Below are 27,289 nucleotides of genomic sequence, written 5' to 3'. Positions count from 1 at the left end.
ATTGATTACTTTATTTTGAAAATAATTTGTTCTGACGGGTCCTCCTTTATTGCCCCGAGGTCTCTGGAGCTCTAAGCCCGGCTCTGAGCAATTTCGTCTACATTTTAATAAAATTGACACAAGTTCTTCTCGCTCTTAAAGTGGCCATACACGACCGAGCTATGTATTTGTTTCTGAGCCTTTTGGAAAACTTCCATTTGGTTAATTTTGGTTCGTCTTGAGTTCTTTTGCTCGGTTGTGCAGGGAAGAAATGCCAAAATCCACCATTTTTGCGTATTTTAGATGTAAACAAGGAACTTTGAAAATTAATTTAAAATATAAATAAAGTTGAGCCCATAAATCTTCTGTTACAGATACTTAAAAATGTATTTAAAACCGGAATACCCTGTTTTTCCAATTGGTATAAAAACACTCCAAACGAATCAAACAAACCTTATTAAACAATGTCAACAAACAGCAGATCACACATAAACTCAAAATAATGACAGCTGTCATTCCCACAGCAGCAGCAGCAGCAAAAAAAAAGTAGGAAAATAAAAAAACAGACCAAAAAAGTTTCACCCGAAAAATTCAAAAAAACATTTACGCAACCAAAATCTAAATCAAATGCTTATCCAGCGGTAATGCAATCCCCAATAATGGCAAGTTTCGGTCGTTTCGGGCCCCTCTTAGGAGTTGTTTCCGTCGCGAATAATATTTGTAAATTTCTTGTAAGTAAATAATTTTTTAAATGTGCTCTTGGTGGACTTTAAAAAAAACAACTCATTTCCAGGTTTATTCCTCACGAAACGCCGAAGTCCTTACATTTCATGAACTTAAATTAAAGCAGTTCTCCCCAAATCCCGGGTGGATAGAGTATGATCCCATAGACATATGGAAATGCACCCAACAATGCATCGAGGTTTGATTATTTCTTTTAAAATTGTTACAAGTTTAATCGATTAATCGAAGACTTTTCTTATATCTGTCGGTGTCTTATTTTAGACTGCGTGCCAGAACTTATTAATTTTGGAAATAAACCCTCAGGATATAGCGGCATTAGGAGTATGTACACAGCGTGGAACAACTCTGCTTTGGGACAAAATTACTGGAATTCCATTACATAATGCCATCGGTAAGTCAGCGCCGATGTCGGTGCCTCAGACTCGGTGTTGTTGTTGTTATTGGTTGATTGTGTGTCATGACCTCATTCATACAAAAAAATTAATCATTTGACTATGTTTGTAGGTTGGGCAGACAACAGGACATCGACGACATTGAAATCGATTCTCCATAACATTAAAGGCAATGTCAATTATCTGAAATCTGTGTGTGGCTTGCCTCTGAGTACGTGTTTTAGTTCCTTGAAGATAAAATGGTTAATGCAAAATTTACCATCAGTTAATGAAAGCATCGAAGGGAAAAGATGTTTGTTTGGAAATTTAGATTCATGGATAATATGGGTATGCATACTACAGAACTATTAAAGGATAACTTAGATTTGTTTATTATTATAGTTTGTATTTTTTTTAGAATCTTAGTGGAGGTGTAAATAGTGGAATTCATGTAACAGATGTTACAAATGCCAACTACACCATGTTGATGAATGTACAAACTTTAAAATGGGAACCAAAGTTATGTGAGTTCTTTCAAATTCCAATGACAATTCTACCAGAAATTCGTTCAAATTCTGAGACGTATGGTTTTGTTGTTGATGGAGCTCTAAATGGATTACCTATTGCAAGTGTAAGTTGTTGGTGATTATCAATTATTAATCGTTATTTAAATTATAAGAAAAGCATGACCCATGACCTGTTGTAGACTATTTTCCATCAAGCACCGACTTATGCACCCCTACTTTCAGATTTAGTAAGGATTTTTGAGCTATCTTGCACTTGACGAAAGGCACAGCTGTCTTTACAAGTGCTAAAAGATGGAGTCTGGTGCTTACTCAAAAATATTTTCTCAGTGTCTCTTAATTTCAGTACCACCTTGTAACGAGTTTATTCTCTGTTGAGGTCATTGCTGGCACACAAAATATCCCTCGCTAGCTCAGGAGTGGATCCTTTGACCTCCTCGTTATCAAAAAAATATGCCAGGCTTTGCATCTAGCTGTCAATGATGCGCGAGATAATCTTTACCCACCCTACCTGGTTGTTTCCTCGCTAAACAACCCCTTTAAAAACAACGTTCCTCTTCCTCCGCCCTTCTACCTCGGTTTCCTCATCACTTCATCTTCCCCTCTTTAATTAAAAATCTAGAGATTCATAATTTTTTTTCTCTAATGTTTGGCAAATTTTATTAACAATTTCATTTTTATAAAAAAACTATCTCACATTGATTTTAACTTTTTAAAATAATTAAAATTTGAAAGTAAAAAATATTTAAGTAAAATTGAAAGCTGAAGTAAAAAAAATGAAGGGTATATATATTTATAGGCTAGCACTATTATATCCTACGGAAGTAATGGGCAATATTTATCTTTAAAATTGTCTCAATACGACTAGTTAACAAGAATATCACTCACCCCAAAATATCGATGTAGTGGCCACTCCCTCGATGAATCGTGGTTCGATGTGGCGATCTTTAGTACGCCTTATTTTTTGTATTTTTATTTGAAAAAATATATAAATATTACCATTTCACCCAAAAGAAATATAATTTGCACTATGATCTACACTTATATATATATATATGTATATGAATATATATATATATATATATATACGTATAAGGTAGGTATGTATATACACCACTTTCTTACTTTATCAAAATTACTTTTTCAATTTGAATGTTAAACAAAATAAAAATTGTTAAATTATCACTGTACAAAAAAATTTAAATTGAACAATAAAAAGATTGAAGTTGTTTAAATTTTTGAATTTAAAAAAAAGTAAAAAAAGCACTTTTATAATTGTATATATGTATGTATGATGACTCTTAGGTTTTTCTTTGTTTGGCGGTTAATTGGCGAGACGATTTCAGGGTTTTTTTTGGGATTTCCCGCACGTTAATTTCCTGTTTCTGTTTCCTTTGAAAACACAGATTTGAGGCCGTGAAAAGAGAATTTTTTTACGGCCTCAGTAACCAATTTGTAGACGTATATATATATATATGTATATACATATAAAAATATATCTTTCTTTAAAGTTTTATATTATAAAAAGGTACATCCTATCTCGATGTGACCAAAATCAGCGCTGGCGGTTATATCTTAACAAAAAAAAAAGAATTGAGATAATTCTCGAACTAGGTTCCTTGAGCGGTCGGTTGGCGGTACCTTCTTCAAATTCTTCTAAGCTTCCTTATTCAAGGGTAGATAATTTTGAAAAAAAGGTACTTGCCGACGGCATTTACTCAAGAACCCTAGCTCTACCTATCTCACTAACACAACCTAACCAGGATTTTCCAGCCTTTGTTTCGTTTCACACCCACTAGATTACGCATTATTACATTAATGTTATAACGCAATTATTAATCTTTTTATGTGGGTGTGAACATTGGTGGGTGTGATTTACGCACTTGTTGCAAACGTCTTTTGGGTGCGAGTCGGATTCATATATGTCATGACACCGATCGCATCCTAATTGTGTCACGCAACAGAGGTGAGTTTCTCCACCTTCGCAACATTCCCTCTAAACATTCTCACATTATGGTAACTTGCTGACAATCACTCAATTTGAGATTCGTATGTCAGCCATAACTTTTTCTGCCCAGAAGGAGAATCGTTAGTCACTCAGCTTACCCCTGTAGAGGGTGAGCGAGGTAGCATTGCTGTACTTTTTCGTAATATAAACAACTGCAGTAGCAGTTGAGTCGTCGTCGTCGGTCTTGTCCTAGTTGGTGGTGTTTTTTTTTTGTTTGTTTTGTTTGTTTTGTTTACTTTTATTTTGAATTTCTTTTATTTGCATTTAATAATTTTTAACTGTCTAAACACAGCCCATTCGGTTACAGGGCTTCGCGTTTTCCATATAAAACTTATATGGAATATGCGAACTGAACCCACCATTCTTTTTCGCGCGGCCGGGTAGTGCATTGTGACAAGTGATTGAAGTGAAATTCAAAATTGCCGGAATAGGTTCGGCTTAGGCGAAGATTTTTTTATCTAAGTGTTTTTTTGTGATAAAAAGCCTTTGTCAAGGAAAAAAATCCAAAATAAATAAATAGTGTGAACAAAATAAAAAAAAGTGTTAACGGTAAAAAAAACAGGAATTCGCAATTTGCTTGTCGGTTGTTTTTAATATTGTGCGACGAAGACAACCATACTAGCCGCGAGTGAGATGCCAAAAAAAAACATCCGCTACATTAGGTAAACATAAACATGTTGCTAAAATCCAAGAAAAACAGAGGTCGTTCACCTCAAACATCTGTTGCTATTTGTGGCAAAAAAAATATTCTTGTTGTTAATCGCGATGCGTGTTGTTTTGCCGACGGGGTTTTAAAATTTAATAAAAAAATCGTGTCAAAGTTAATTAATTTTACAAATTAATTCGGATTAATTTTTTAAAATGTTCGAGCTTTTTGTGTGTCAGCTGCTGTGTTCAACGTGGGGCGCGAACCCACTTATCAAAACAATAGGATGACGTCAGATAAGTTAAAAACATTGTATTTATTTTGTTGAAACGATACTTTGTGTTCTTTTTTTTTTCTTTTCGCTTCAGTTGTCCGGTTATTGACGAATATCTTTGGCATGGAAAATGCCGAGAGTTTTACCAGATCTGGATTCTAATTCATACATGCAGTTGCCCACCACCTTTTTTACACGGGATTTTAAAAATTTTGGAAGCAATTTGGCATTGATTCCTTGTGCAAAATTACTCTGGGCGAAGTTCCTATGGAATACCTCTTGACCTTCACGGTAAGTGACATTTTTAGATCTTTTATTATAAGTGTTTCTCGACTTAACGTATGCCCTGTCCAAATTCTCCGACAACGTCTGTCTTGCGAGTGTCAAATTAAGTGTGCGCGGTTTGATCAACTTTTCGGGGTCGTGCAATGCGTTTAGTTTTCTTAGTAAAGCATAAGTTGAACCGTGGTTTACCATGTTTTGTCCAAACATGGCGAAATATGGTTGACAATTTAGCGAGTCGTGCATGTCGGATCGCAACGCACATGCTATACTGGATAAATGAAGGTCCCAGTCATTTTGCTGCTTTGAAATTAAAATTCTCAACTTGCTAAGAAAACTGCGATTGACCCGCTCCGAAATGTTGGCTTGAGGCGAATATACTGCCGTTCGCACATGCTTAACGCCGTAATTATCCAAAAAGATTTTGAAATCCTTGGACACAAATTGACGACCGTTGTCGGAGTGGATTTGTTCAGGGGTCCCGAAAGTATGGAAAATCTCTGATTCAAGATATTGAATCACACGGTTTGACGTAGCTTTTGGTAAGGCTTTGAAAAACATGAACTTTGTAAAATGGTCAACCACAATGAAAACGTAAATGTTTCCTCGCTTTGTACGCGGATACGGGCCAAGGAAATCAACGTAGAGTCGTTGCATGGGCCTTTCTGTTTTTGTTTGGTTGACTATCGGTGGGCGAAGAATTTTGTTTGGCGCTTTAACCATTTTACAAATTTCACAGTTTTTCACGTAAGTCTTAATGTCGTTAATCATTTTTGGCCAGTAATATCTGGATCGTACGCGGACGTACGTCTTGTCAAAGCCACTATGGCAACTTAGTTTGGTATTGTGACACATTTCGATACACTTTTGTGTTAGACTATCGGGAAGCCATAAGCGCCAAAGGGAATCTTCCTCGTCTACGCTTCCGGTTCTGAATCTAACTCTTCGGTAAATATATTTTTCGGAAACGACAAGGTCTGGGAGATTTGCTTGGTTTTGGACAATGTTCTCTCTCAAGCGGGTATATTGTTCCGAATCAAACTCAGTCGAATTTAAATCGATATCATCGCATATCGTTATCGAAGAACCTCCACAAATCGCATTATCTACATCAATATCACCTGTCGCGATTTCCTCCATGTTCATCCTCGACAGACAATCTGGTACTACGTTCAAGGATCCTTTTCGATGTTCAATCGAGAAGTCGTACCCTTGGAGTTCTAGGCTCCATCTGGCTAGTCTACCTGATAACTCCTTCATTGACATGAGCCACTTAAGGCTCGAATGGTCTGTAATGATTGTAAAGGGCAATCCGTCGACATAAGGCCGAAATTTTCGCACACTTAGTACGGCTGCGAGGCATTCTTGTTCCGTGACCGTATAATTTTTCTGCGATTTGTTGAGTTTCTTCGACATAAATGCAATAGGCTTCTCATTACCGTTCTCATCTACTTGAAAGAGAACACCGCCTATTCCTTCAGACGAAGCATCGCATTGAATGAAAAAAGGTTTTGAAAAGTTAGGTTCAGCTAATACTGGAGCTGAAGAAAGGGCTGATTTAAGTCTCTCAAAAGCTTCGAGCGCTTCGGGGGTGAATTCGAATTTAGCCTTCTTTTGAAGGCAGTTGGTTAAAGGAGCAGCTACATCGGCATAGTTACGAATAAATCTCCTGTACCAACCTGTCATCCCTAGAAACCTTCTTACTTGCCTAACGGTGGTTGGAACCGGAAAATCAACCATTGCTTCTATTTTATCAGGATTGGTTTTCAGGTTTCCCTGGCCTACAATAAAACCTAGGAATTTTATTTCCTTCATGCAGAATTTGCTTTTCTCTAGATTAATTGTTAAATTTGCTCGACGAAGGCAGGCTGCCACTTCTTTAAGGATTCGTAAATGTGACTCGAAATCCGAAGTGCAAATCAGTAAGTCATCTAAATAGACAAACACGTTATCTCGAAGATGGCTAGGAATAACTTGATCCATTACTCTACACAGCGTTTGTCCAGCATTACTCAAACCGAACGGCATTACCTTAAACTGATAGAGTGGTCTACCAGGTACAGTGAAGGCTGTTTTCTCTCGTGATTTTTCGTGCAAAGGAATTTGCCAATACGCGTCCTTTAAGTCTATCCCCGAGATAAAGTGAGTGTCCTTTATCCGACTTAACAGACCTTCAACATGAGGCAACGGATACGCATCTTTAACCGTGACCGAGTTGACTTTTCGGAAGTCTAAACAAAGACGGACTTTACCTGGTTTTCTCACCAGCACTACGGGACAACTCCATGGAGAGTTACTGACTTCTATAACTCCCAGCTCCAACATGCGATCTAACTCTTTATAGACCTCGCCTTGACGAACAGGAGATAACGGGTAATGCCTAGATTTTATCGGAGCGGCGTTCCCTGTATCGACGATGTGACAACCGAGGTCCGTTTTTCCTAGTCCAAGGACAACAAAGTTTGGAAACTGTCTTTTAACACTTTCTAATTGAAAAGACTCTTCAGATGAAAGTTTCAATATTTCAGTGTCATCTTTAAAATCTTCTTCTTTATCAAAATCTATTTTTAACTCACTTATCTGTGGTAACAATTGGAAGCTACGCCAAAAATTCATGCCAAGATATACTTTTTGTGTCAAGTTTGGTATGATATAAAATGTAATTTTTTTCGAAATGCCGTTATATTTTGTGTCTATCTCGCAATATCCAACTATATCATGAGATTTACCATCAGCCGTACGTACTATATTTTTGTAGGGTAGTATTTCAACCCCTACTTTTCGGACTAACTCCCAACACCCGTCACCTAAGACTGAAATAGATGCTCCACTATCAAGCAGTCCAAACACTGACTCATTATTCAAAAATACATTGGCATACATACGACCATCCGTATCCGAAGATATTATCGTTTCGATTATTTGTTTTCGAAACTTTTTTCGATTTCGAAAACGACAACGAGCTTTTTGAATTCTTAAACTGGTTTTTCTATTGTTATTGCCGAAAATTCGAGATCGAACTTTTTCGTAGTTAAGTTTTCGCTCGTGAAGAGACTTAAGATTGTGTGATTCTATCGGATGAAACTGATCAACATCGACGTTGGACTTTTCCCTTTTTAAAATTCGTTTTGGGATTGAACTGTTATCAGCTTCATCGGAGGAATACGTTAGGTTTTTAGTTTTTAGTTTTGAGAGTGGTTCGTCAGATTCCTTGAGGAACGAACCTCCCCACTCCTCGTTTCGTCCCTCTGGAAGTTTCCCGCTTGATGTTTACCACATTGAACCGTGGTGACACCCTTAGCACCACAAAGGAAACAAAATAAATTTCTGATTGCCGATGGGCAAAAGTGATAGGCATGTCCCTTCTGATCACAATTCCAACATATATAATTTGCGGTTGAAACTGGCTTTCTGGTAGAATTCATGGCTGCGACTTCATGTGTTTCCAATTCTGTATCGGAAGTATCGTTTTCGACCGCGATCTCACTAACGTTTCGATGACCGACGGCTCCTCTATTCAAAAATCGTTCAGCCTCGCGAGCTTTTTGTCGAAGCTGCTCTAAGTTCTTCACCTCAGCCGACAACAAAATCTCTCCTAGCTTCTCCTTAGTATTACCCCTAATGATTTCAATCAACTTTTTATCGCTAAATGGCTCTTTTAGACGATCGTTTAAGCTTGAAACCGAAACATAAAAATCATCAAAAGATTCTTTCGGTCCCTGCTTTCGACACATGAGTCTCATATAAATATCAATTTCTGACTCCAATTTGCCGAATTCCTTTTTCATTGCTTCCTTTATTAAAGATAAGTCCGCGTTCGGATTTTTCTTCACAAAACGCCAAAACCACTTATTTGCCCTACCGTCAAGCAAAATATGGAAGTTTGCTGCAATTTGTTCTTCGCTATAAGATGAACATGACTGCATTCTTCCTATCTTCAAAAGAAAGTCAGATACATTTTCGGAACCATCATATTTGATGTTCCAACGATCCAATCTACATGGACCTGAAGCACTGAACGTAGTGGAAGCACTTGAGCTTCTTGGTGGAATAGCTTGGGTCATGGAAGAGCTATGTCTTTCGATTTGAGGAGGGTTGATTCTTTGTTGCGAAGGCAAACGCAAATCTTCCAATTTTTGCAGCACATTTCCCATAAAAATGTCCATTTGCTGGAAAATCCTAACTTGGTTCTGAACCATGCTTCTCTCTATTCTAGCAAGTAAATCTTCATTTCGACCAACATCATTATCAGCGCGATCTGCTGGCTCTCTATCACCGCCCTCAACTATATAGCTTGGGTCATTTTCCACACCTTGGGGATCGTCTTGATCCGCCATGTTGGATGTTGAATTGGAAATAACTGATTCTAATTCTTCGGAAAAACTAAAAGAATGGTTCAAGTTAAACCTATCTACCGTGTTACGAAACCTTTGGAAAAATTCTTCAAATGTTGCTTCGTTGTGAGCGTTTATAACCTCTATGTCGTCGTAAATAGAAACTCGGCGACTCCTGCTCATACTTGGTTCGATTGAACCAACCTACTAATTTCTATCACCTATCCGTAAGCTTCCAAAAAAAAATGTTGATAGGAAAACAACAAATTATTTTCTGTACCACTAAAAAAAAAAATTGGGATTTGCCAATTTGAAAAACCAAAACCAAAGCTTGAAGAACAAAACCAAAAAAAAACCAAATCAAATAATATATACAAATTTAAAACTGCGATTCAAAATTAGGTTAAAAAAAATGTAATAAAAAAAACGTTTTAATAAAATAAAAGAAAATGTTTGTAAAACAAACTGTTAAAAAAAATATAATTCAATAAAAAAAATTATAAGGAAAATAAAAGCGTATAGATATCTAATTGAAACTTTATTTCATAAAATAATGTTTTTTTTTTAAAAAAAATAATCGGAGTATTCAAATCCTTAGTATCTCAAAGAAAAATTAGTTTGGATTGTAAATTTTCATAAAAGTCAAAAAGGGAAGACGAGGTATGAATCCGGAAACGAGATACAATTACCGAGGATTGAAAAGGAACGTTCTTTGAGTCGACAAAAATATGTGTATGTATAAAATGAAATAAACTAGTGTTGCTATTGTTTTTTTATTTTTTTGTATGAAGATTAATATATCGTCTTCTAAGTTTCCAGGACACTACATGACGAGCATCATCGATTAGGACTCTGGAGATTCTCAGAAAACTAAAAATTGAAAATTTGAAATGTTTAAAGGACCATCCAAGACACCGCTAGCATCAAGGGGTCTCTTTAATTTCTGGTTGTATAGAAAAGGGTATATCATAACCACCTGCAATTTGGGTATCTTTTCTTCAGACGCCCAAAGACTAGGCTTTTATGATTCCTTTGTTCAAACAAATACTTTTATATCAATTTCAACCTCTTTGTTGCAACGCGGTACCAGGTAACTGACCTTAGTAACCGGGACTCACAAAGATGTTGAAATCAAATTTTGTTAAGTGAAAGAAATATAAAAAAATAAAAAAAATTAAAAATGTTTTGACAAAAAAAAATTAATTTTCGACTCATAAATCAAAACGAAACATTGTTAGTCTCACCATCTTCCGATAGTGAAACCGACACGTTGGGCGCCATTTTTGTAACGAGTTTATTCTCTGTTGAGGTCATTGCTGGCACACAAAATATCCCTCGCTAGCTCAGGAGTGGATCCTTTGACCTCCTCGTTATCAAAAAAATATGCCAGGCTTTGCATCTAGCTGTCAATGATGCGCGAGATAATCTTTACCCACCCTACCTGGTTGTTTCCTCGCTAAACAACCCCTTTAAAAACAACGTTCCTCTTCCTCCGCCCTTCTACCTCGGTTTCCTCATCACTTCATCTTCCCCTCTTTAATTAAAAATCTAGAGATTCATAATTTTTTTTCTCTAATGTTTGGCAAATTTTATTAACAATTTCATTTTTATAAAAAAACTATCTCACATTGATTTTAACTTTTTAAAATAATTAAAATTTGAAAGTAAAAAATATTTAAGTAAAATTGAAAGCTGAAGTAAAAAAAATGAAGGGTATATATATTTATAGGCTAGCACTATTATATCCTACGGAAGTAATGGGCAATATTTATCTTTAAAATTGTCTCAATACGACTAGTTAACAAGAATATCACTCACCCCAAAATATCGATGTAGTGGCCACTCCCTCGATGAATCGTGGTTCGATGTGGCGATCTTTAGTACGCCTTATTTTTTGTATTTTTATTTGAAAAAATATATAAATATTACCATTTCACCCAAAAGAAATATAATTTGCACTATGATCTACACTTATATATATATATATGTATATGAATATATATATATATATATATATACGTATAAGGTAGGTATGTATATACACCACTTTCTTACTTTATCAAAATTACTTTTTCAATTTGAATGTTAAACAAAATAAAAATTGTTAAATTATCACTGTACAAAAAAATTTAAATTGAACAATAAAAAGATTGAAGTTGTTTAAATTTTTGAATTTAAAAAAAAGTAAAAAAAGCACTTTTATAATTGTATATATGTATGTATGATGACTCTTAGGTTTTTCTTTGTTTGGCGGTTAATTGGCGAGACGATTTCAGGGTTTTTTTTGGGATTTCCCGCACGTTAATTTCCTGTTTCTGTTTCCTTTGAAAACACAGATTTGAGGCCGTGAAAAGAGAATTTTTTTACGGCCTCAGTAACCAATTTGTAGACGTATATATATATATATGTATATACATATAAAAATATATCTTTCTTTAAAGTTTTATATTATAAAAAGGTACATCCTATCTCGATGTGACCAAAATCAGCGCTGGCGGTTATATCTTAACAAAAAAAAAAGAATTGAGATAATTCTCGAACTAGGTTCCTTGAGCGGTCGGTTGGCGGTACCTTCTTCAAATTCTTCTAAGCTTCCTTATTCAAGGGTAGATAATTTTGAAAAAAAGGTACTTGCCGACGGCATTTACTCAAGAACCCTAGCTCTACCTATCTCACTAACACAACCTAACCAGGATTTTCCAGCCTTTGTTTCGTTTCACACCCACTAGATTACGCATTATTACATTAATGTTATAACGCAATTATTAATCTTTTTATGTGGGTGTGAACATTGGTGGGTGTGATTTACGCACTTGTTGCAAACGTCTTTTGGGTGCGAGTCGGATTCATATATGTCATGACACCGATCGCATCCTAATTGTGTCACGCAACAGAGGTGAGTTTCTCCACCTTCGCAACATTCCCTCTAAACATTCTCACATTATGGTAACTTGCTGACAATCACTCAATTTGAGATTCGTATGTCAGCCATAACTTTTTCTGCCCAGAAGGAGAATCGTTAGTCACTCAGCTTACCCCTGTAGAGGGTGAGCGAGGTAGCATTGCTGTACTTTTTCGTAATATAAACAACTGCAGTAGCAGTTGAGTCGTCGTCGTCGGTCTTGTCCTAGTTGGTGGTGTTTTTTTTTTGTTTGTTTTGTTTGTTTTGTTTACTTTTATTTTGAATTTCTTTTATTTGCATTTAATAATTTTTAACTGTCTAAACACAGCCCATTCGGTTACAACCTAAAAGTTTTTGTTTCAAGGAAGGAGTCTTGCGAGAAATTGTCTTTCACAGAAAAATAGTTCAGAGTCTTGAGTCATTAGGCCCAGTTTTTCTGTGAGCAAAATAAAAAAATATAAAAAGGTGCTGGGATGTGACCAACACTGATAACTTCCCATCCTGTCTGTCGATTTGTCTGCCTTTAAAGTTTGTAGGTTTCATGTTTTGTTAAAAAAGTTGTCAGTTGAATTGTTCATAAAATTTTCAAAATTACCAAGTATATTTTGAATATGATGAAATGGTTTATTTCAAAATCTATTTGTTAACGAGATTTTTATTCAAAAACCATTTCTTACAAATTCTAGTACATTTTGCGTACTATTTTTTTTTTATTTTATTTTTTTTGAAACAACTTACTGTTGGATTTATATAAAAAAATTACTGAATGTTGAAAACAATATTTTCTATGAGAGAATTAGTTTGAAACCAATTTTTTTTTAGTTTTTGAAAAGATATTTGAGGAGAAAGTAAATTTTTACCAAGTTTTATACATATTTTTGTTTTCTTAAACTGTCTGTTAGATTTTACTCAAAATTTTTCCAAATGTTTAAAACAATATTTTTTTTAAGATAAAATTTAGTAGAAGCCAAATCACAATTTGATTTGAAAATCAATTTTTACCAAATTTTGTTAATTTTTTGTAAAAAACTGTCCATTCGATTTTTCAAAAAATTTTACTGAATGTTGACAACAATATTTTTTAAAATATAAAATTAGTTAAAAGTCAAAATCTCAAAGTTTTGAAAAGATATTTGAGCCGAAAGTTAATTTTTACCAACTTTTATTAATTTTTTTTAGGTTTTCATTTTTTTGCAAAAAAAAACTGTCAATTCGATTTTTCTCAAAATTTAACCAGATGTTAAAAACGTTATTCTTACTTGTTTTAAAGATTAAACCATTTTTTATTCGTACAATTGTCGAGGTGATAGTTTTTTTTAGATTTATAAAAAAACGTTAATTGGATTTTTTCCCAAAAATATACTTCTTTGGTATTACAATACAATATATATAATATAAAATTTAATTCAAGTCTCTAGCGTTATCGGTTAACATTTAGGGTTCATTTTTTTTCAATTGCTATGCATCTTTCTGCATTATTATCTGTATAACAAAATGTATTTGCAGTCGATGGTTCTTGAGCTATGACGAAGAAATAAACGTCGCGAACGTACTGACTTACGGACGTACAGACGTACGGACTTACGAACGTACGTACACACGCACGCACAGACGTCCCTCTAAAAGTCTTGTATTTCGACCCTAGGGACCTTGAAACGTCGAAAAATGTCAAAGTTTTCAATGCGACAAATTGGACCGATTATAAAGTTAATAAGTTAATAAAATACACAAACCAAAAAATCCAAAACTTTTACTGCATAAAACGTTAATTCGACTGCATCATAATCTTAACTGATCTAGCAATTCTGACTCAGAGTTATTCTTGGCTAATATCAAAGTGTTGCCCACCAGGCTGTCAAAATACAGGCAGCAAACCGGACTGTTCCTCATATTTCCCACTATCATACTTGTGGGGATCAACATAAAAAGAAATCGTAATTCCTTAAATATACTACTTTGGTCAAAATGAAAACTAAATCTTTGGTAAGAGATACTTTTTCCACCTTAATGTGCTAAAATGATGATCCAAGACTGACTTGACTTTATTCTTTAGACATCAACAAAGCATCCGGTGCTTTATATTCAAAGACCAAATTATTTATGGTATGAGAACAGAGTACTTGGCAATTAGTTTCTAAGTGACTGGCAATTCTAATTCCTGCTTTAAGAAATAATGTCGTTATATGTATGTATATAATAAGCCTGTTTACAAAATTTAATTTTTTTTTTGAATTATTACTTCTGTCGAATACAAAAAAACAATAAACTTTAAGACTTCTTCAGGTTTTACAAAATGATTTTTGTTTACTTTTTTTCGCGGAAAGTCATTTTGTAAACAACTTCTAAATTAATTTAAAAACTAAATTTGTGTGACCGCAAAAACTTCAACGCAAACATTGCGAACGTAAACACTTATGCTAGAGATATATTTGACAAAAAAAATACAAATATGAAAATATTTGTCTAAATCTTTATTGAATTCGATGTTAATTTTGATTTAGACAAACATAACGTTCTTAAACGCAATCAGTCAGCATAAAATTGAATCAATAAATATATTTGAAATTGGATACAACATAAAATCATCATCACCTCCATGCATAGCATACGTACAGTGTTGAAAAAAATAATAGAAACAAGCTTCTTGTTCATTCTTTATAACACATAAAAAGGTATTTGTGAAGAGTAGGAAAATAGAAACTACACAGATAGATTTGTAACAAAATATTGCTTAAATACAACAATTAAAAAAAAGATAATTGTTGTAATAAATGAAATAAAAAAAAATAGACTCCTGATTATTATGTTGGTTCCTCCTGGAAAAATAATAGCAACAAAATTATAATGGTACCAGTGAGTAAGCAACTTAACGGTAACAAAATATTTCAGTATTTTGTAGTGGCTTCGGGTCATTATCCTGCATGAACTCCCATTTCATTGGCACCTCCTCTTCAGTTAATGTTAGCATAACTGAATTTTGATCCAAAATAATTGACCTGCATCAGATGCTAGAAAGTACCTTCAAATCTTTATATTCCCAACACCGTGCTTCACTGTCTTCTTTATGCATTTTGAATTAAACTTCTTGTCTTTTGGCCTTCTCACATACATTTTTCCATCGGAAGTAAACAAATTGATCTTCTTTTCATCCGACTACAAAACAATAAGAACATTTTAAGTGTTTGTTTGCAAAGGGAAATCTTTGTGTAATATTTTGCTTGGTTAAAAAAATGCAAATATTTGTGGACTTCTACCAGGAATTCTTGTTTCTATAAGTTGGTTTCATTCTTGAGAAAAAACCGGTTTGTTATTACATATTCTTACCAATAGTGTAGAAACGCGAAGAAGCTTATCTTTTTCTTCATCTTTAGTTTTTGCAATTTCAACCATCGTTTTTCCAGCTTGTTTAACATTTTTAATCACTTTGCGTTCAAAGGAAGTATAATGTAATCCACAAACCATATATATTCATTAAAATTATAGTTGACTTTTAAAAATGTTCTTTAACTTATAACTTACTTACATAAGGTAGTGCTATAGTCCTGTGTGATCTAGGGCCTCACCCAAAAAACTTCTCCATCTAGCTCGGTCCCTAGCTAGATGTCTCCAGTTTCGCGTTTTGGGTGAGGTCACTTTCTACTTGTGCGCGCCACCTGATCCGCGGTCTTTCTCTACTGCGCTGTCCTGTTTGTGTGGATTCGAAGACTTTCCGGGCGGAGCATTGGTTTCCATGCGCTCTACGTGACCCAGCCATCTTAGTCGTTGGACTTTTACCCTTCTGACTAAGTCTACGTCGCTGTACAGCTCGTCGTTCCATCTTCTCCTCCACTCCCCTTCGACGCATACGAGACCGTTGATCACACGAAGAACTTTTCTCTCGAACCGACCCAAGGTGCTTTCATCCGCTTTTGTCAACTTATAAACAAACTCAAAACTCCTATTTGCATTCAAAAAAATGGATCCTTACGTTAGAATAACAGTTAAAGTAGGTTGTTTCAATTATTTTTTTCAGACGAAATCATCATTGGCCTCAAACTTTTTACCGTTAAGTGAAAACAAAAAGTTATGCCCAGAAAACAACTTTGCCATTTAAGAGCTTTATTATATTAGGTACAATTAAAATATAGAAATACTAACTACAAAAGAGACTTAAATAATAAAGGTTTTCAATATACGTTTCCTATCTTTAAATAATTTGCTTCACGTAACTTTATCTCGTTCAATCGTTTTCAGTATAAGTTCGTTGAGTATATTATACTATGACTGAAATGTCAAAATGAACTCAACGAAAGATAATGCTTGTTCAATAGCTTGAAAATATCATTAAATTTGTTTTTTTTTCTATGAAAAATTTTGAAAATTTGCAAAAAATATATACCAAAGTTCCTCCGTAAAGTTTGAAAAGTATAAGTAAATAAAGCTCACATATGTTTTTTCATGATATTTATTTTTATTATAAAGTTTGAACATTGAAATTATGTACAACATCATTTAAATGACCACCACGCAATTGACCACCACCTCCGGACCAAAGAGTGCACCAAATAGTGACTTTTTGGAGACATAATTGCCTCTCTTGAGGATGCTTAGAACCACAAATACGGCAATTAATATGGATGTGGGTACGCCATAATGTGCCGAAAGACAGTCCAATCCAGTCGTTTCAAATTTCTTCACAATTTTGCCAATTGCTTGCGTAGTTGGACTATTATGTAAACCATAATCTCCTCTCAAAGCACGATATGTGGGCTGTAGCAGAATCTCCGTTTTTGTAGTAGGTTTTAACAATTTTGCGCTGTGCGAAAGCTAAGCAATCCATTTTCGTAAATGTCAGAATTTCTATTAAAAACAAATTGGTTTTAGTCTGACAGATGTCGAATTCCAGCCTGATACTTTTGAAACCTCAAAATGGATAACCCCTTACATACATATCATATATACATACAAAATTATGAAAGATTCCAATAAGCGCTTCCTATCTTTGAATTTAAATAAGTAATTGAACAAAGTGTGACCTACATAGATATAGAAAATATAACTTCGTTAAACTGTCCTCTGGCACATAATTCAGTCTGAATATGATGTTGGCTTTGAAGGCAACTTTAGTTTATTTGCATAAACCTAAGATTTGAGAAAAAAAGGGCGTCAAATAGCTCGCTCACTGTACTATCAGACAGTCAATTTTGCCGAATAAAAGAGCCAGACTCGGGAAATTCTCTATTGGTGGCTATAACAGTCTCAACTTGTTTTGGCATGCTTTGAAATTATATGCACGTCCACACTATTCTGTTAAACAAGAGGCAGTCGCTCTTGAAATTCTGACAAAATGCAAAACCGTGCATAAACACATAGAAAAAAACATTATTTGTCCTAAAAGGTTGAATATAGTTGTCCTGAAAATATGATTTTTATTTTCATCAAAAATGACATGCTATGGTCGAAAAAAGTGGGTACACTGATTCCACCCGTCTGTCCTCGCCGCTACAGTCTAAACCATTGGGTCTCATATATTATTTTTTTTCTTAAATTTTACTTTTTTAACTTCCCATAGGAAGTTATTGTAATGGGTGCGATTCGTCAAACTGAAAATTTTGACATTTATTGACGTTTCAAGGTCCCTAGAGTCGAAATAAAAGATTTTTAGAAACATGTATGTCTGTGCGTGCGTGTGTCCGTACGTCCGTACGTTCGCTACGTTTTTTTCGTAGCTCAAGAACCAGAAGAGATATCGATTTCAAATAAATTTTGTTATACAGATAATAAGGCATAAAGATGCAGAAAGGGCTCTCAAGAAAATTGCGTGGGTGGTTTTTTTTACCATAGCAGTTTGAAAAAAAGGTGAAAATTTTGGTTAACCCTAAATATCTTACGAACCAAAAACGCTAGAAACTTGAATTAAATTTTATATAATAAATTGCAACTTGATATCAAAGAAGTATAATTTTTGAAAAAAAAATCCATTTAACGGTTTTTTTATAAATCAAAAAAATTTGTCACCTCCAAAACTGAAACATGATTTCATCTTTAAAACAATTTTGTGCAACGAAGAATAATGTTTTTGACATCTGATAAAATTTTGAGAAAAATCTAATTGACAGTTTTTTTTTACAAAAAAAATAAAAACCTAAAAAAAAAAAATGTATAAAAGTTGGTAAAAATTGATTCTCGACTCAAATATCTCTTCAAAAATTTTAAATATTGGCTTCAAACTAACTTTATCTTATAAAAAATATTGTTTTCAACGTTTGGTAAAATTTTTAAAAAATCGAATTGACAGTTTTTTTACAAAAAATAAAACTCTAAAAAAACAATACTAAAACTTGGTAAAAATTTACTTGCGGCTCAAATTGCTTTTCAAAAATTAAAAATATTGGCTTCAAACTTATTTTATTTCACAGAAAATATTGTTTTCGACATTCAGTAATCTTAATATATAAAAATCCAGTGTCATATGTATGTTCACAGTGAACTCAACACCAAGTCAACCGATTTCGGTGAAAGTTGGCATTTTATGTGTAATTTGGTCTAACTTAAGATATAGGATAGTTTATATTTCGAGTAATGGTCTAAATTGTTTACATATGTGTTGCAAATGATAAATACTTTATATAAAATCTACTTTTCTAATTATATATGATCATTATGTTTTCTGAAAAATATTTTGACTTTTAAATACAATTTTTTATTACCTTCAAGCTACATTGGTAGTCCACGAAAAGTGCAAGAATACATTCAGGACGCGATGACTTAAGTCCGTCATTACGGACGTCCAGATTTGTTTATAACATTTACGTGCAATCCAAATTGGGAGGAAATGAAAACTTTATTATTACCAGGTCAACAGTCGATACATCGTCACGGCATTACTGCACGAGTGTTTAAACAAAAATTAAAATCCTTAATTGATTTTATTGTAAAATATTCAGTCTTTGGCAAAACGTGTTGTTGGTTGTATTCAATTGAGTGGCAAAAGCGAGTCTTACGTTATGCTCACATTTTAATTTGGCTTGATGTTAAAATTCGTCCAGAAGAAATTGATCAAATTATTTCAGCCGATATTCTCACTTTGTCAAAAAACTGATGCCTTTGGCCAATTCCATACCGATATTCCATGCTATTTTACATGGAACATGTCAACAAAAAAACGGGAGCCACGTAAAAAAAGTAGAACCACATCCTTCTATAGCAGGTATATTTAAAGCTAAGACACTGGGGCGACTTTATACAGTACATCCAAAACAACGTGAATGCTTCTTTTTGCGTTTGTTGTTGGTTAATGTTCCTGGGCCAATCTCTTTCCAACTTTTACCAAAATTTAATGGTCGAGTGTTCAGTACGTATCAAAATGCATGTCGTGAGTTGCAATTTTTAGAAGATGATAATCATTATGATCTGACACTTGCTGATGCAGCTTTAACGTCCTCGCCAAGTTGTATTTGTCAACTATTTGCCATCATCTTGACGACATGTTTTCCAACATAGTCATCTATACTGTGGGAAAAATATAAAAACTAAATGACTGAAGATATACTTTACCGACTTAAACAAACAAACCAATTTTCAAATCTAGATTTCTCACCAGATATGTATAATGAAGCATTGATATTAATTGAAAACTTATGTACTATGATCTCAAATTCATCACTTAGTCATTATGGTATGCCATCGCCTAACCGTCCAGCTATAGACTTAGTGAATAGCGATTTGCAGCGAGAAGAACAATTTAATAATCTTGATTTAGCTACAATTGTTGCTAATAATGAACCATTATTAACTGACGAACAAAACATTTATACAATCGGATTATTTTGGCTGTTGATGCTAAACAAAGTGGTTTCTTTTTCTTGGATGCACCAGGTGGAACCGGTAAAACATTTTTGATATCGTTGATCCTTGCGAAAGTACGATCACAAAAGAAAATTGCATTAGCAATTGCATCATCAGACATAGCTGCTACTTTGTTAGATGGTGGTCGAACAACACATTCTGCTTTTAAGTTACCACTATAAGATTTCCATAAAAATCCAAATGCTTTGTGTAACATTAAGAAAAGGAGTGGAATGGCTACAGTGTTACAAAGGAGTTCAATCATAATTTGGGATGAGTGGAGTGTACCATGGCTCATAAACATTCACTCGAAGCATTAAATAGAACTTTGCAGGATTTAATCAGTAATGACAGATTTTTTGGGCGAGCTATTCTACTATTATCTGGTGATTTTCTGCAAACATTGCGTTCTGTTACCACGCATTTCAATGATACCGTCAGATTCTCCAATACTTTTCAAAAGACTGCAATTTCCTATCTGTTTAGCTTTCGCGATGACTATTGACAAAGCTCAAGGACAAACAATGTCTATTTGTGGCTTAGACTTAGAGAATCCATGTTTCTCTCATGGGCAATTATACGTGGCCTGTTCACCTGTAGGAGACCATCGAGTTTATTTGTGTTGACAAAAGACAGGCTGACCAAAAATATTGTTCATCAATTGGCACTTCAGTAAACTTTAACTGTGATTTTATTTAATTTATGTTAATCATAGTATTTATTAATAAAATAAAATTAAAGATGTTATGTAAATTAGTATTCAATTTTGTCTATTAAGTCCTTAATTAATTACTCAGCCACAGCAACGCGTGGTCGGGTCTGCTAGTTTTTATATAAAAATCCAACAGTCCGTTTTTTCATAAAAAATAAAATCTACAAAAAATAGTACGCAAATTTGGTAAGAATTGAATACATAAAGACAAACTCTTAAGCAAGACAAATCGACAGACGGGATGGGAAGTTATCAGTGTGCGTCGCATCCCAGCCTCTTTTTTTTTTCTTGATTTCGCTGCTTTCGATATAAAGAACAAATTTTTGTATTGCTGCAGAAAAGCAACATCATAGAACTCATATTTTGTTATTAAAATTAATGATCCAATTTTTTTGTATTTAAAAAAAATGGGTCAAAAATGGTTAAATAAATTCAAAGTAAAATAAAATAAAAGAAAGTAAACATATGCACAAAAAACTCTATTCCAAATATATTTCCAAAAAAATCTAATATATAAAATTGTCCGGTCACACTGTTAGTTGCCCTACTCCTCCGAAACGGCTTAACCAATTTCAATGAAATTTTGCATATTATACATTCGGTAGGTCTGAGAATAGATTTTTATCTATTTTTTTAGATTCCTAAGTGCTATGGTTTTATTGAATCAACATCGTACACGGTGCAACGATCGTACGATAGTATTTAGGATCTTTGAATTATCGTTGCCAACTCAGTGATTTCGGTATGTATTCACCAAATCGAAATAGATACTGAATTGAATCGTGAACTACAATACAATACCGTAGAAATAGCAGCGATTGTTGTTCGCAAAGTTCCACTAATGCATAAAGAACAAAGAACCATTTTTGACCACATCATCCTGGCAGTTTCGGCAGGACACGGTAGATTCTTTTGGATTTTGCAAGCACCAAGTGGAACTGGCAAAACATTGCTTATTTCGCTTATTCTTGCTAAAATAAGATCAGATAATGGTATCGCATGCATCTTTTGGAATAAGGGCAACTTTATTCAGTATTTAAACTGCCACTAAATATTCAAAATAACTAAGACGCGGTATGTAATATAAAAAAAAACAATCATCCATGGTCACAGTGCTGAAACAGTGTAAAATTATCATCTGGGATGAATGCACTATTCCACACAAACATTCGCTTGAAGTGTTGAACAGGACATTGAAAGATATAAAAAATAACGACAGACTATTTGGTAGCACTCTTTTCAGGTGATTTCAAGTAAACACCCGTTATTCCGCGTTTCACGTATGCTGATGAGATCAACGTGTTCTTAAAATCATCGCCACTGTAGCGTAATGTTGAAAAAGTACAACTGAAAGTTCAAGATCTATCAGCTGGAGTATTCTCAAAGCAACTGTTAGATATAGGTGACGGAAAGGTTACTACAGATGAAACTAGATGCATAAAATTACCGATCGATTTCTGCAAGATTATTGATTCACAAGATGCTCTCATTGACCAGATATTTCCCGATGTACACAGACAATATACAAACCACGAGTGGCTTCGAGAAAGAGCAATTTTAGTAGCAAAAAAAGGTGGATGTCAACGAACTAAATCTCAAAAAACAACATTTGTTACCATGAGTTCTCTTTGGGTTTGATAGATTTTACCCTGTTCGGGATAAAATTTCTCATTCCACAAAGAATTAAATTTGTAACCATATCTGCGCTGGAATCCACGTCACTATCGAGGAAGCATAGTGACCAGTTAAAGTTCCTGAAGAATTCATTGAGACCGTCCCAGTTGGCTTTCTCATATTGCCAAACGGTTCTCATAGGAGTTTTTTCTTTAACTGGGTTTTTTCGACATGAGAATTTTGCAGATATGATACAATGGTCTGATGTGCCTAGAGGCGGTAATACACTAATTGTGTATTTATTAGGGTCAGAGGTAAGAAACAAGTCTAGGGTGTTGGCGGATTGACCTGCAACGTCAGGGATTCGAGTTGGCTCATCGACAAGCTGGGTTAATTGATTTAACTCAGCAAAGATCTCAACATACCTTCCTTCCGGTGTTGACTGACCAGAATAACGAAGCCAAGAAGAATTGTGTACATTGAAATCGCCCGCAATGACAATTTCAGTGTGAGGATAATGGGCAACAATTCTTTGAATGGAGTCAGACAGAGCATCAAATTCGTTAAAAGTTGAATTTCTGTCCAGATTTGGACTTCGATATAAAAAACATGTGTGGATGATGTGTTTATTTACCGTGAATTTTAACCACATGAAGTTAAAGTTTGTGTTAGAGCACAAACCATATTGTGGCTGGAGTTGGTACGCAACATCATTTCTTATATATACGGCTAGTCCATGATGAGGAAAAAATAATGGCACTAAGTTATACCCATTTAGATTGAATTCCGAATGATCGGAATCTTCACCTATTTGAGTTTCACTCAATGCCAAAACAGCTGGCCTGTTTGATGCAATGTGGACATATGTGGCATAGGAATTCTTTCTTAAACCACGAATGTTACTAAAGTCCACCCTGAATTCACTCAACATTTTAATGTATAAAACTTGTAAAACAACAAATTCGGACAATTACCTATAGTATTTAAATTGTTTAAAGATAAACTTATTTTCCGGATATATTGATTTTCAAATAAATTGTTGGCAAAGCGAGCTGTATGTCTGAATACAGCTAGCCATTAACCGACCAAGTTTAATGGTTCTAACGGTGATGGGGCGTTAAAAACTGCTCGATTTTTTCGACCATTTACATCAGTTTTGCTTATTGACGAAAATTTTTAACCAAAAATTAACCCCATTACTAAACACTGTTAAAAGGACTTCTGATTTTTTTTTCCAAGGATAATTTTCACATTTTGAAAGCGTTGTTTAACGATTGATAAGTTGAAAACCCTTACTGAACAGATATTTATTCATTTTTACTTTTCTTACCGTCAAACCATATATGTATGTACAACAAACATCCAAATTTACCATGCAGCTTGAAAAATACATTTTAGTAGTAATTTCTAAACCATTATCGTACATTCACTTGCGGGTTGAAAAACTAAACCAGATATTTCACTTGAATTTTTAACTCACTTTTAATATTTACAATTTTTTTTAGTGTATGGGCGATCAACCAGCAGCTCTTCTCGGGCAACTGTGCACCAAAGTGGGCCAATGTGTTTGCTCAATAGACGACAGTTGTTTTGTACTTCTCAACACAGGCCGAGAAATTATCGACTCTAACAATGGTCTCCTAAGTAGTGTAGCATTTAAACTAGGTCCCAATGAACACACCATCTATGCCCTAGAAGGAGCCGTCTCCAATGCCGGTTCTACAGTTACCTGGCTACAAGATCAACTTCGAATAAATACCGAAATCAATCAAAATGGAAATGTTGCTGAGGTTTTGAGTAATTTTCTAGGGGAATCTTCAATGATATCATCATCGTCGTCGACAATGTTAAATAGTCTAAATGAAAACGGAACAACTGCCAAACGTAGTGAGATTATATTTGTGCCAGCATTCAACGGTCTATATGCGCCATATTGGCGTTATGATGCTAGAGGCATAATATTAGGATTAAATAGTCATACAACTGCTGAGAATATTACCCAAGCAGCTTACGAATCAACTGGTTTTCAGGTTCATGAAATTTTAGAATCATTCCGAAAAGATACACCAACATGGCATCTATCGCCGAAATTAATTGTTGGAGGTGAATTTGCAGAGAATAATCATTTTATGCAATTTATGGCCGATATTATTGGAAATGCCTTGGGTAAAATAAAAAAATAAAACAAAGACAAATTTGAATGAAATGTTTTTATTTTTTGTTATATTTTATTTTTAGAGCGACCACAAACTACCTCATCCTCATGCCTAGGAACAATGATTGCAGCTGGGATTACAATGAAGATTATCTGTTTGGATAATGCGCGAAACATGTTTACGCCTCCCTATGATGTTTTTGTTCCAACAACAGCACCAAATCGTATGTTACAAAATTACCTCATTAACTTTTCTATGAATTTTTTGAATTTTGTTAATTTTTGTTTCTGTTTAAGGTCGAGAACTTCTATATTGTCGGTGGAATTATGCTGTTAAGAAATGTCTCAATTGGAACAATTTTGAAACATACGAAACAGACATGGAATTATTCAGACAACGAGAACGGGATCCAAATCTACCAATAAGACGTTCTATTCCGGGAAGCATTTTTCTGACTACATCATTCATTCTACTCATCCTTGCTAAGTTCTTAAAAAATACTTAAATCTTCTTCCGAGTTTTCAAAATCGAAATAAGGTGATATGAATATAGTATATATCAAAATATGTACGGGAGGTGTACTGGTCTGGTCTAACGATAATTGATTCGTACAAATTTTGAAGGAAAAAAAGTGTTGTGCCAGTGTAAAAGTCTAGTCAAAAAACGTAGTGGGAATTTTTAAAAAATATTACATAAATAGCATTTATTATATTTTTTATTTACCTTAACTTTTTGATCAAATTAAACATGATATTATATTACGAAGTATGTAGTACAAAATTATTGAATTTAGCAAAACAAACAAATCTAAATTGAAACCCCTCTACTTTTATAGCATGAAAAAATGGATTTTTTTGATGGCATCTTATGAAAAAGAAAAGAAAAGAAAAGAAAAGAAAAACATTTATTTTTAACTTATTTTTAGTTAAGCAATTATAGACTCAATCAATGTATACCTATTAGTTTTTTAAGTTAAAATTTATTTATTTGTTTTAAGAGAATAAATAAAACGTTGTTAATGTTAATTTAAAACTTAATAAGTGTTGGATTATTTTTAGTGTTTTTAGCGTCGTAAAGTCTACAAACATCTTTTCTATGAAGGTGTGTCTTAGTCTACAAAAAGTTATTGGAAGGAGATGCGTCGTATGATAAGGAAAAATATAAAATGTCTAGCTTTCTGATTTTACATACAAAATTAACAATAACATTTGAAAATAAAATTAAACTGCTAACTATTCAAATAAGTGGGCAATTCTTTCGCTTGATTCCACTACAATTGCCAATAAAATAGGTCCCTATAAGTATTTTATGATTTTTATAAATATTTTTTTTTAATTTAAAAAATAAACTTCTCTTTTCAAATAATGCCAATAAGTCTCAACCGTAACTCGAAGAGTCCAATATGAATGTAGTTTCATCTTATACAACCTCAAGAGAGAGAAAAACATAAAATTTGTAAAAAAAAACATAAACAACAACATAATAGACATCTTTTCCTTACAATTCTTTTTTTTTTGCAGTCCATATTGAAGATTTATGCACTGGCAAACATCAAGTTGGTCCAAGAATGTAGAAAACCGTCCAGGCGTTTATATACATACATACAAAATACCCGAACTAAACCAACCAACAAAATCCTATAACATCATCATCAGCATCATCATCAACAACAACATCATCATCATCAACAGCATATCAACATAACTTCTTCGTTCGTTGTGCCTTCCATTTAGTGCTGAATAAGAATAACGATAAACTTGGCAGGTAGGGGCTCCTTCTGGATAGAGCTATATTCCTCATTCTTTAGTGAAGAAAATAAAAATTCAAAACCATCAACGCATTCTCTAGATGCACAAAGTCCAGGGTCGTATTTGTTTTCTTAACAAGCATCAGGATCCCAACAGAATTTAAGGACTTATCTGCATGTCTGAAGGATCAACACGAAATCAGTGAACATTTTAGTTCGAGGACTCAATTGAAACAAATTCTTCCCTGAATACAGACTCTATACGATTCTATAGGCTGTAAGAGGGAAAAAATTGTGAATGGAAATTCACCATCTTCTCCTTTAAATCCAGCATACTATGGCTGACTTTTGAAAGCACTGTTGGATTTAAAGTGTCCACTTCAAGTAACTTTCAACCCTCATTACTGGGTGATATATTCTATAAAAAGCCCCTAACCACCCTCCTCTTCCCCTCCTAAAGTCTCTTCCCACCCCAAACCAACATTACAGTCCGACATCCCTCATGACAACATATTTGCATGTTGATGTTGTATTATGGAGGTATCTCTATCTATCCATATTCCTGGTCGCTTATCCGATGGTAGATAGGTAGAAGGTAAGGTACGAGTATACCATACATAGTGGTGTACCTCTATACCTATCCTATATAGGATATATCTTGGAATTCTTGTTTTGCATTCTTCTTCAGAATTTATGTATCTTTTCTATTCAAATGGAATCCACAGCACAGGATAATATGGCAATGGTAAAAGTGAAGAAGGTGCAATTTGGTTTCACTCTTGAATAAGATGTTATCCTTGACAATACTTAAAATATTAAATATGTTGTCGTGCTTCAGGTGTCCCCCATGGAAGTGCAGCTAGATTATATTGGCATATGAAATGTTTTTTATTTTCTTTCTATTCAATGTGAGGAGATGCAATATGGCTCTAAAATCTAATGGTAAGTATACGAGTGGAGTAGAATGTTATGAAAAGCTTATAGTTTAAGTTGCATATTCTACAGTTTTATGTGAAAAGAAAGAAAGAAAAAGCAAAAACAAATGCTACTCTACAGCAGCAGCAGCAGCGATGTGATTATTTTAATTGCTATAATGTTGAATGTATTTTGTTATCAAGTTTAGTTTTCGTAGAGGGTTGAAAGAATTTAAATTAAAGATCCAATTTAAA

At 34.0% G+C, this 27,289-nt stretch overlaps 1 protein-coding gene across 1 annotated transcript; it reads left to right on the top strand.

The window, feature by feature from the left end:
• The first annotated feature begins 428 nt into the window (after positions 1–428).
• Positions 429–25,262, top strand: LOC129940397 (glycerol kinase). The gene is made up of 8 exons (XM_056048714.1): positions 429–710; positions 773–901; positions 985–1,114; positions 1,228–1,442; positions 1,513–1,725; positions 23,723–24,383; positions 24,456–24,596; positions 24,670–25,262. The coding sequence occupies exons 1-8, from the start codon at positions 624–626 to the stop codon at positions 24,876–24,878; spliced, it is 1,785 nt and encodes a 594-aa protein (XP_055904689.1). The 5' UTR covers positions 429–623; the 3' UTR covers positions 24,879–25,262.
• Positions 25,263–27,289: the final 2,027 nt, after the last annotated feature.

This window comes from Eupeodes corollae, chromosome 1 (genome assembly GCF_945859685.1).
Source record: "Eupeodes corollae chromosome 1, idEupCoro1.1, whole genome shotgun sequence".
NCBI classification, from domain to species: domain Eukaryota; kingdom Metazoa; phylum Arthropoda; class Insecta; order Diptera; family Syrphidae; genus Eupeodes; species Eupeodes corollae.
The sequence above is the reverse complement of the archived record's forward strand: the minus strand, read 5'-3'. Positions and strand labels throughout refer to the sequence as shown.

What these genes read in the sequence shown, in the direction of transcription:
- LOC129940397 (XM_056048714.1), top strand. Translation starts at nt 624, where the DNA reads ATGCAATCCCCAATAATGGCAAGTTTCGGTCGTTTCGGGCCCCTCTTA. An exon ending in GCACCCAACAATGCATCGAG is followed by an intron (nt 902 to 984) that starts GTTTGATTATTT and finishes GTCTTATTTTAG; the next exon opens with ACTGCGTGCCAGAACTTATT. An exon ending in ATGGATTACCTATTGCAAGT is followed by an intron (nt 1,726 to 23,722) that starts GTAAGTTGTTGG and finishes AATTTTTTTTAG; the next exon opens with TGTATGGGCGATCAACCAGC.